Here is a 12015-nt window from a genome sequence, read left to right as displayed (position 1 = left end):
GCCTAGGAGCCATTGGTTGACAGCCTTGTTCAGGGGCAGAACAACAGTTTTTCACCTCAGAGATTTGATCTTGCAACCTTTTAGGTTACTAGTCCAACACTCTAACTACTAGGCTACCTGCCATCATGAGGGTTTTGGGGTCACAATCTGTATTTCAGTAATTATTTTAGTGTTATGTACCACTGTGCAAGGTAGACACCATGTTTTGACTAGTAGGCTGGGAGGAAATGGAATGTGATTGAAGTCGCTCTAATCTCCATGACAACATTTTAATTTATAAAATTGCTGTGTGTTTTGAGACCAATAGAGTATAAGGAAGTGGCAGGAGATGGAAATAGAGCAGGCTGTGTGATTGTAGGTCATGGTAATGCTTGGTAAACCTGACCCACTGAACCTCTCTCTGTTTGGACTCACTAAGGAGTCCCCCAGGGGCCCAATGTGATGACTGAGGGGGCAGAACCTTGGCTGTGCCTTCCTGCGCCACACGCCACATACACATGCACGTACATGCATGCACACACACACACAAACACATGCCCTGTAGGAGTGCTTCAGGACTAGCTATAGTGTATCCCTGCTCCAATTTCTTCCCAAGTCTCTCCTTCTGAACAGCAAAAACAAATGAGTGGTGTTGAGTAGTTAATGAGCATCACACACAGGCATGCACACGGGCACACGCCGGCATACACGCACACATACATATACACCCTGCCATCCTGCCTGCTTGTCACAGCACATTACCATTGGGTCAGGTTGCTCTCATCACCTTTGCTATGGCAGCACTCATTGAAAAGTGTCTGGCTGTAGGCCTGTCCTCTAGGCTGCTCCTTCAAAAGAAAAAACAGCCACAACATCCAGGGGTGTCACAATTATACTCCTAGAAAGCATTATCACCAAAAATAACACATTCAGGCTCCTGCTGTTACTGTATTACTCAAAATAACTAAATACCCTTACCGTAAAAGCATGTAACCTCTTCACTTATTTCACCATTTGCATGGTGTTAATGGTTAAACTTCAGTTATTCAACCCGCAAACTTTGAGAAATCTACATTGATGATTCCGTCCATGGTTGTGATTTGATATGTTCCGTACATTATTGAACCTCTGCTAAATGGTCAGTCATGCAGGTGCTCTACATGCTGACATGAAGTATAGACTGTGATATGACATCTGGGTCATTTCTTCTATTTTGGGTGGATTGGCTGGGAGGCCACTAAAAAGAACTGCATCTGACCTCGTTCTTTCCTGGCTTCTTTTGGCTTGTTTTTTAATGCTACTGACCCATATTTACTTTGACTCCATCTGAGCTCTCTATGGAAATAAGTATAGAAAGTGCTTTTTATTCTCAATAGAACCATTTGCTTTCATGTGCTCATATTTTTCACAGCTTGCAAGATCAGATATGTCAAACAACTGTAATTTATGACCTGGTAGTTACAGTGCAACTAATTCCAATGAATTATCATTCTGTTATGCGGAGTGGAACAGGGGAACCGAAGAGCAGACTCAGACGAGGAGACTGGGATGAAGTAACCAAGGTATTTATTGAAATACAGGGGGGAGATGGAGTGCAGGTCAGGGGAAGCTCGGGCGGGTTGCTGGAAACCACGTGCGGAGGCTGAGGCTGGAGCGAGAGGGGTTGGGACAGGGTAAGCAGGTCCGGAGGGGAATCCAAGGGAGTAGTAGAGTGGGGAATCAAGGACCGAGTAGCAGGATGACGAGACGTGGGACTGGAGAGAGGGACCAGTCAGAGCGGGCAGAACTGTAGCAGAGAGGACAACAGCATCAGGCAAGGAAAACAGGATATGAATAGTAACAAACAGCTAGACCCATAGACTGACTGAGCAGAGATTACAATCTGGCAGCATAGAGTGGCAGGGCTGAGTATTTGTAGAGGTCTTGATTATGGAACAAGTTGCAGCTGGTGGGGATCTGCTCTGACTCCAACACACCTGTCTCCGCTCACACACACAGAGAGAGAGAGCGAGAGAGAGAGAGAGAGAGAGAGAGAGAGAGAGAGAGAGAGAGAGAGAGAGAGAGAGAGAGAGTAAACACATATATTGGGGCTGACACATTCATTGACAAAATACATATTTGTAACTTTGATTAATTAATAGATTAATTTTGATTAGTTAAAAAATGGATGTGACTCGACTGCCATTGATTAGTCGAGTAGTATATTATGTAATTGATTGTTTGACCCCAGCCTTTATTGAGGACATTGACGGAAGTCACATCAAAGAGTTGAAAGTCTAGTCGAACAGTCCATTCATTAATGTGGAGCTATTTTGAAGTAGCAGCAGCAGTCTTTATGAAAAAAATCGGACCAGCATACTGTGTGTGTGTTGTGACGCTAGCCTCTCATTAGACTAATTGGTTTTGGCGCATGGTCAGTAGATGAGGACAGCTGAGAGTGGTCGAGGCAGATGAGGTAAGCTCTTAATCTCCTGAAGTCCTTCCTTGCCTCACTGGGAGGACACGACTGGGACTCTAGTGCACTCCAAGGTGCAGCATCTCACTCACACACATCACACAGTCTGAAACAACTCTCTGCAGGAGGGGTGTGTATGTGTGTGTGAGGTTGTGTTTGCGTGTGAGGGAGATGTGAGACAGAGAGAGTGTGAGTGGGTGTGAATGTGCATAATGCATAGTGTGTTTGCGTGTTAGAGTGTGTGCAAACAAATGTATACAGTATCTGTGTGCACACACGTGTGTGTCTGTTCGTATGTTTAGTGCTCAGGTATACTTTATATGTATGGTTGCTTGTGTGCATACTTCATTTCTTTACCTTTTGGCATGCCAGGATCTCTGCTAGTGTGCCAGAGGACTTGTAAAGAAGAAGGACTGCCTTGACCTGACCCCAGAGTTCATCTCATTAAGCCATTAGGCCACCTGGGCCCTCGTGGCACGTTCATTTAAGCCAATGAGGACTGTTTAGGGTGGATTACGTCATACCTTTATCAGAATAGGATCAACAACACGGCTTTCCTTACATCCAAGGGAAAGTGACGTAGTGGCATTGTAATTGTCTCCAACCCTAATCAGATTTCCGCTCATTGTACCAACCGGTAAGCTAATGTCAGACCTGGGTTCAAATACTATTTTAAGGAATTTAAAAGGCACACCTGGCAGGCTAAAGCAAAAGGTAAAAGATTTCAAATAATATTCCAACCCAGGTTTAATGTTGGTTGGCTAGCATGGAGGATGAGAGGTGTATTTCCATCTCTCTCTCCCTGGCGGCATGGTGTTGATATGAATATTCTGGATCCATTGGAGGGATCTGTGGTTTCTATTAACCTTGATGTGTAGACTTGAGTGTGAAATGATCCAGCGGAGATGTATAGGGAATATTTCACAGCATTTAATCAATTCCCACAACATTGCAGACAAGAGATCAAAATAAAAAAAAATTGCAGCTGAGCAATATGGTATTTCACCCATTTGAGGAGGAATTGTTGTGTAGCGTGGATCAGTTAGACTCAAAACAAATTTATTTCGGTTATTGAACATGTCAAATAGACTCCTAGAGCTAAACTTAACCATTTCACCCACTTCAATTGTGTGTGTTTATTACGGTGTAGTGTTCTAGTAGTTCAATATGTACTCATATAGAGTACAACTGTACATTTTAAGCATGTGGCCACAAAGGACATATCTGAAATATAGGCCAAGTAGTTCAAGAGATTTATTTGGTGAGATTTTTACAGTATGTGTTGTACAAATGCTGCTTAACAATGCTTATGGAAAGAAATAATTTTCTCCCAAGAACTGTACAGTACATGTACTAAGGCCCAAATGGGAACATACTGTACTATAAAGGCAAAGATAATACTGTCTCTGATCAGAGGGAAATAAAAAATGTCCCAGAGGAGTACTTGAACATGCATACTTTGTAATTCGCACGATTTGAGTTTGTTTGCATGTGTGTTTGTGTATTTTGACTGTTGACAATTCATGGCGTAGTCTTTTTCATAATCTCCCTTCTCCCTGCTGTGAGTCAGACACTTGAGCCCTGGTTGTGGGGCCTCGTAGGCTGGCAGCCCTGTTTGACTTTGGCACTGCTGTTATCATCCCTTGCTTTATGACTCATAGTCATCCCACAGTGAATACGCTGCTACAGGAAGACTGAGGTTGCCATGTATGATACTGGGGGTTGCCATGTAGTACTGTATGTTAGGGTGAAGTATAGCATTTTAATGATGTTTGCTTTTCTTAGCAGGTGTGTTGGCTCGTATATGTATTTATGAATGTGAGTGTATGGGTAGGCTATGTGGTTGTGAGCGGTGAGTTTATTTGAACGACCCAGCGGGGGGCCATTTCCTATACGGCATTATTGATACAGTACCTCTGTCCTGATATTTAATGGAGGAACCCTGCCTCTCTATGTGCTGTTTGGGAGACACTAGTCTTGCTGATGCACATGGTGTCACTGATGAAATGAAAGTGCTATGAGATTACTGTGATGACGTTGCTCTCATTCCCTTTATGGAGCTCTAATCAATGAAGCAGAATACAGCAGGACTGGAGCACTGGGACGGGGACAGGGATTGGAGCTGGCTGCCTGTCTTTCTCAATGAAGCTGTTTTCACCCTGACGGGATGTGAGAGGTATGAACCATTTGGCAAAGCGTTTATGATCGGGTTTGTTGAAGGGTTAGCCATCTTGGTTCTTCAGGTATACCTTATATTCCCTTGAAAATATATTTCCCCAGACTGAAAACCAAGCAAGGATTCAAACGCGTGTTGGCCGTGTTCTATCAAAGGTAATATGTTGTGGGTTTATGCAACAAGAAATCCTGTTCAAATGTGAAAACGAATGTTAAAAACCCTTTACATGCACATGTATGACTCTTGTAGTTCGGGATTTCTGCTGGTACAGTAGGAGTGTTGTTGTTCTTTGCCTCCTGATTAATTTGCAGCCGGAAGTGGTCATTTATTATTCATTAGGAGGCATGCACTAAGGGTTTTCTTTGATTCCATGGATGCTAAGTGTTTGCTTAATCCATGTTAATAATCCTAATGAATTTCCAGTGGTGATTGGTTTCCCTGTTGATGTAATATTCAACACGACGACGACTAGTTAATCCATGTTAGAATAAGGCTGTAACAAAATGTGGAAAAAGTCAAGGGGTCTGAACACTTTCCGAATGCACTGTATATACAGACCCCTTGACTTTTTCAACATTTTGTTACGTTACAGCCTTATTCTAAAACATATTTAAAAATATATATATATTCTAATCAAAAACAGGTTTTTAAAAATGTTTGTATTAGGGGAAATATTCGGAAGAATTAAAATCTATTTAGCTAGTCTATACTTTGTAGGCAGCATGTGCTGCAACAGAATCACATGTTCTCTCCCTGCTTTATCATGCTTTGAACGAGGTACAGTACAGTACAGTTCACACTCAAAAAGATTAGCCTACTGGAGATTGTTGAATTTATTTACCCAAGAGAGCATAGCTAGGCCTATATCTACGGGCTTTTATGTGCTTCTGTCGTGCATAATGCATATAGCTTATGTATTGGATAACAGAACAATCATTTGGGCTAGGGCTCATAAAATGTATTTAATCAGGCTCAGGTTGCATCAGGCTTGAATTTTTGATCAATGCTCGAATCAAATCCAGACATAGGCCTATTTATATGCTTTTGAATAACACAATTCCGGGAAATATCGGGTTACCCGGGAGAAAAGTGATTTATTATGGAACATTTGTAAAATACCGGGAAAATATTCAACCCTGATCACCAGTCAAAGTGTGAGCAAAGTGTAGATTCCATTACTCCATTATAAGAGTCCATTAGCTGATCCCTGAATCAATTTCTTTGCTGTAATGAACGCCCTCTTGGATATTTGGCCCAGTATAATGTTGGCATAAAGATGAAGGTATTGGTTGGATTTGTATTTCCCACACACACACACACACACACACACACACACACACACACACACACACACACACACACACACACACACACACACACACACACACACACACACACACACACACACACACACACACACACACACACACACACACACGGTCAGAGACAATGTGACTGCCATGAAAAAGTGCTACTAGGTGATTACCCTGTTCCCTCATTAATCATGCATTATCGTTTGTCCAGGAACCAAAGGCATAGAAAAACATCTACTGAAAAATGTGAAAACAATAGCAGAGGTATGGTATATCCAATGGAAACTATCAAGTCAAGACAGGGTTGAATGCAAAATACAAATCTTTTGTTTTATGAATTCAGCAGCATTATGAATGTACCCATTGTGTCTAATCTGTTTTCGACACTTTGGTTTTTAGGTTTTTAGGTTGTGCTTGGTGAACTAAAAAGAAACTGTCCCCTTAGGACTCAGCCAAAACGATAAAAAAAAACACTAGATGTCATGGTTACAGGTAATGTTTCTGATAAATGGTCACGTGGCTACGTTTCACCCAGAAAATATTGACATTTTGACATTTGCCTAAATTGGTATGGGCAGTCGATAAGGACCAATTCGAACAAAATGCTGTTCTGTAAAACATTGAGTTTATACTTTATGTTAACTTTTTGTTCCCTTTGTGTGTCCTTAATGGCCTCTCTTGACTAATCCCAGATGAGTTGTAAATGCGTCTTTAGTGTTTCCTAAACTTTTTATGTTGTGACCCACCTGTTCTTACAACTTTTCTTGTGACAAAACCATGTTTACCAGGAACCAAGCTGGGCACGACCATTCTATTGACCCAACAATTGGTAAACGTTGGTCTACCAAGTGTTTTTTCCAGTATGGCAGCCCTCAGTCTGTGAAAAGGTAGCTAACGCTGGCATACCCTCTGAAGTGGTTGTCTTAGCTAAGCTAACGCCTGTTCTAAAGCTAGCTAAAGCAAACCGGCCAAGCAGAACCACGTGTCTGCAGGTCAGAAACACGGGCAGGGTCTTAGCCTGGGCTCCTGGCCAGGGAACACGCTACATGTTCTGACTACAGGGGAGGGAAGGAGAGGAGAGCTGAGGCAAGGGATATCTACCTGCTTGCCTCTCCCCCCTACTTATATCCCTATCTCTGTCTGTCTGTCTGTCTGTCTGTCTGTCTGTCTGTCTGTCTGTCTGTCTGTCTGTCTGTCTGTCTGTCTGTCTGTCTGTCTGTCTGTCTGTCTGTCTGTCTGTCTGTCTGTCTGTCTGTCTGTCTGTCTGTCTGTCTGTCTGTCTGTCTGTCTGTCTGTCTGTCTGTCTGTCTGTCTGTCTGTCTGTCTGTCTGTCAAACACTACGTCATTGGAGCGTCAATGGAATATTTCGGCACTTAACAATTGTGAAGTTGCTTTGTCAGGTCTGTGTCACGCTTTTCAGTCTCAAAATAGAATGAAACGCCAACACAGTAACCCAATAGATTATGTGCAAAGAGCCTGGAAAGGATATTATGCACACCGTGGTATTATTCTGTTCTGTTCTGTTTTAAAGCACTGCAGTGCTATCTATAAGCCTAATACTCTACAACAGAGACAAAACCCAGTTACTCACCAATCTAGATCTGCTTGATTTTGCTGATCGGTTTTACAAATCTCTCCTCTCTCTCTCACACAGTCTACACCCCCAGTCTACACACACACACACACACACACACACACACACACACACACACACACACACACACACACACACACACACACACACACACACACACACACACACACACACACACTTTCCCTATTTCTCCCCATCTCCCCCATCTCTATCTCTTCCCGCCCTGTGCTGCACTGTCTCTGAACCTTGAAGCTGTGCTTGCAATAACTCCTCTGCTCATTTTGAACGTTGGTCTCCAGCTGTCCTCTCAGCGCTGCTAGCGAGGAGTGGAACAGAAGATGCGTCCGTCCCTGTGCCCTCGGCAAGAGAGGGACTGTGTGTGTAAAAAAGAGAGGGAGCTGGAGCATGGAGAGACAGAAAGAGAGAGAGTGAGTGAAAGAGAGCGAGCGAGAGAGAGAGAGAGAGAGAGAGAGCGAGAGAGAGAGAGAGAGAGAGAGAGAGAGCGTGTGAGAGAGGGGAAAGGAGAGAGGAGGGGAGGAGGTACCACTGCAGACGCACAGCCACTGTCACAGCTCCACAGCCAGAGGACAGAGGCAGCACCAGAGAGCATGGAGGAGCAAGACTCTATCATTCCTCTGGACCTCTACCCTCTCTCACTGACAACCTTCCTCTGGGGATACCCTGTGAAGAGTGGAGTGGAGAAGAGAAGAGGAGGGAGATAGAGGACAAGAGGAGTAATCTCTCGATCTGCCCTTCAGGAGAGGAAGCACCAGTCCCTTACTCTAGTGGGACAAATCACACACTATTCTTTTTTTTTGCCTGTCAGACCTGTGTACGTCTTGGGCTATCTTCCTCTGCGGTGACCTTTTCGACTGTGTGGACTTACGTTGACCCTGGAGAGGACCATGGGGCTGGGGTGGAGGTGGAGGGGTGCAGGAGGGTCCCCCAGTATGAGGACAGGGGGCAGCACATTCCTTTGGGTGACAGTACTACTGCTCTGTGGTACCTGGAGGGCTAACACACAGATGGTAGAGGACACCAAGTCTGTGTACTTCTGGGAAACAGGTACTGGACTCCTATTGTACTATGAGAGACTTAGAGACAGATTGGTTGTTGTTTTGTACTGTTTGACTTTAATGGCGATCAGAATAAAACATCTGCAGTATTGAAGTCTAAGCAGAATATTATGTTTCAAGGAGCATGTTTTCAATAGTTAATGGTGACTATGTATTCAGTATTGAAAAAGCTTGTGGACAAGACACTCAGCTTGGGCACGATATTCTCTGTTCTCATTTCCTCTCTGTGAACCTTTTGAAAATTAGAGCAGGTCTCAAGGTCCTTAAAACCCCCCTGTCATCGCGTTACCTAATTTTCCCTGTCCCTTGCACTAGTCTCACAAGCTGATCGTTTTCACATTGTAACTGAAGTCTAGAAGTCTTGAATAGCAAGCTATCATGGGAGAATGAGGCAGAGAACGCTAACAGAGAAATCCACCAGAAGTCTATTAATAAGTGCAATGAATTTGCCACCTAAAGCTCGCATGATCCATTCTGACTGGATTACTTACATTTCTGTCTCTTAGATGAATTGGTAGTTGAGGTGTGTGGTTACACCATATCCTGATGATTGTACATGTGTCGGAGCACAATAGTAGACAAAAAATGGGGAGTTGATTGCAAACATGAGATGAAATGGGATGGGTGGTTGCAGAGTGTTTTCTGATCACCTCTGATATGAACAAGTGCAATGCATTAGTAATGTACAGCTCCTCTAACATAATTAGAAGATCTGAGCCAGGAATAATCATGCCCTGGGAGTGCTTTTAAAAATATATGGGAAAATCTCCTTGGCCCTCGAGGTGATAGTTAACCCTTTGCTTCCTCACCTCCCCCACCACCTCCCTCCCCCTCATAGGACTAGATGAGGGCAAAATAACCCTCCCCCTTCCCAACCCACTGGACAGCTCAGCCCAGCGCCAGTCCTGAATCGATGGGATGTCGTTGTGTCTCGCGCTTTCTGCATCTCTAAAGAGGATGTAGTTGAGTAAGGAGATTAAAGGACTAGGGATTTGCTCAAAAAAGACGTTCCAGGGAGCAGCCCTGCCCTAAGAAATGGAGCGTCAGGGGCTAGATCTCTCCCACTGTAGATCATTAGGATTACACCACTCTCCCACGCTGCTGCACCCCTCTCTCCCACGCTGCTGCACCCCTCTCTCCCACGCTGCTGCACCCCTCTCTCCCACGCTGCTGCACCCCTCTCTCCCACGCTGCTGCACCCCTCTCTCCCACGCTGCTGCACCCCTCTCTCCCACGCTGCTGCACCCCTCTCTCCCACGCTGCTGCACCCCTCTCTCCCACGCTGCTGCACCCCTCTCTCCCACGCTGCTGCACCCCTCTCTCCCACGCTGCTGCACCCCTCTCTCCCACGCTGCTGCACCCCTCTCTCCCGCGCTGCTGCACCCCTCTCTCCCACGCTGCTGCACCCCTCTCTCCCACGCTGCTGCACCCCTCTCTCCCACGCTACACACACACACCTGCACAAACACAAGAAAGCAAACACACATATACACACACACACACGCATACCTCCTACTGCCTATAGCCACATCACTTTAGGTCTTCACTGTGATATGTAGCCCTCTGTGTGGAGGTTTTCTGTTCTTTCTAACTAAAGGAAGACTATTGATTTTAGGATAGAAGTTTTTATTTGTTTTAGAATTTTAGAATTTACTTTTTTTTTCTCTTCTTCTTCTTCTTTGGTTTGGCGATGCCACAGAGCTTGGAGATAACCTACAGTAGAGCAATTTATTTCTGTGCTTTCAAGCATTTTGATCAAAATGTGTCCTGTGTGGCTCAGTTGTTGGAGCATGTCGCTTGCAAGGCCAGTTTTGTGTGTTAAGTTCCCACGAGGGGACCAGTACGATGAAGTATGAAAAATGTATGCACTCTGTATGCACTCTGAATAAGAATGTTTGCTAAATGACTAAAATGTGGTATCATTGCATTTGCATACCACTTTTTGTGCATTTCAGCTCTTTTCATAAAATATGATTATGTTTGTGCACATTTCAGAGAGAGCAGTCAGTGGAGGGAATATTCTGGTGACAAATGCTGCTGTGATGTTTGCATAATGATGAGTTGCTGAAATACAGCTCTGTCTTCAAACTATAGGGAATTGTCTTACGTTGCTTTTATTGGCTTCATGAAAATATGATCTATGTTTTGAGGTGCAGTGAATTCAGGGATATTTCCCTCCGGAGGGTTCTATTTAAATGACAAAAGCGAAAACAGGCACTGGCTGCCACAGTCTTGATAATGATGTTCTTGAAGAAGATGAGGATGATGACGACAATGATGATGTGAAGGAGGAGGAGAAACCTGTTGAGAATAAGGTTGATGAAGGCAGTTATGATGATGATGATGATGATTATATTGATGTGGACGATAATGAGGAGATTGTGAAGGAGTAGGAGGATGATATGGCAGTGTATAGTAGTGTTACAAGCCTTGAAGAGATTCTTGGAGGGTTTAGTGCTCTCTATCACACAGTTATTTCTATCCTCTATCTCTCACTTACACACACACTGTCACACAAACACACACACACACACACACACACACACACACACACACACACACACACACACACACACACACACACACACACACACACACACACACACACACACACACACACACTAACACAAACACACACACACACAGTCACACACACACACACAAACACACACACACACACACACACAGTCACACAAACACACACACATACACAATCACACACACAGTAACACAAACACACACACACAGTCACACATACACACACACATACACACACACACACACACACACACACACACACACACACACACACACACACACACACACACACACACACACACACACACACACACACACACACACACACACACACACACACACACAGTCACACACACAGTCACACAAACACACAGTCACACAAACACACAGTCACACACACACAGTCACACTGTGGGTGGAATTCCTCTTGCAGTTTGGTGCTGTGTGCGCTTCATTAGTTTCCGTTAGTGGAGTGGCAGTACTGCTGTAGTCTGTAGGGCGGAGCTGTCAGGATTGCACCAGCATGCGTGCCCATCGGAGGCCAAGGCAATTTTCAGTGTGTGTACAGTGTGACTGTGTGTCCCGTTCAAGGCCAGAGATCAACCTGGAGTACACAACAGATGAGGCTTTGGTACTACGCTACCCCACTCCTTGAACTCTCACTCTGACACCATGGGATATAAATGAGGATACTCCAACTGTCCTGACTTGTACTGGTATGACACCATCAAACCAACAGTGTTTGGTGTGACTCTTCCAATGTGAAGAGGTATCTTCATATGTGACATTTGTGACATCTTATCAAATATTCACCAATATAATTTGAATACCACCAAGCAACTTGTAATGACATAGAAATGCAGTTGGCAAATGTCCTGCTGTG

At 44.3% G+C, this 12015-nt stretch overlaps 1 protein-coding gene across 1 annotated transcript in view; it reads left to right on the top strand.

The window, feature by feature from the left end:
- The first annotated feature begins 8031 nt into the window (after positions 1–8031).
- LOC106582184 (thrombospondin type-1 domain-containing protein 7A-like) overlaps positions 8032–12015 on the top strand; it is a 103015-nt gene continuing 99031 nt past the window's right edge. The window contains exon 1 of the mRNA XM_082962675.1: positions 8032–8583. Coding sequence (XP_082818801.1) covers positions 8424–8583 — 160 coding nt within the window. The 5' untranslated portion in view covers positions 8032–8423. The remainder of the gene's footprint in view (positions 8584–12015) is intronic.

The sequence above is a fragment of the Salmo salar genome, chromosome 02, assembly GCF_965601325.2.
Source record: "Salmo salar chromosome 02, fSalSal1, whole genome shotgun sequence".
In the NCBI taxonomy this organism is placed as follows: Eukaryota; Metazoa; Chordata; class Actinopteri; order Salmoniformes; family Salmonidae; genus Salmo; species Salmo salar.
The sequence above is the reverse complement of the archived record's forward strand: the minus strand, read 5'-3'. Positions and strand labels throughout refer to the sequence as shown.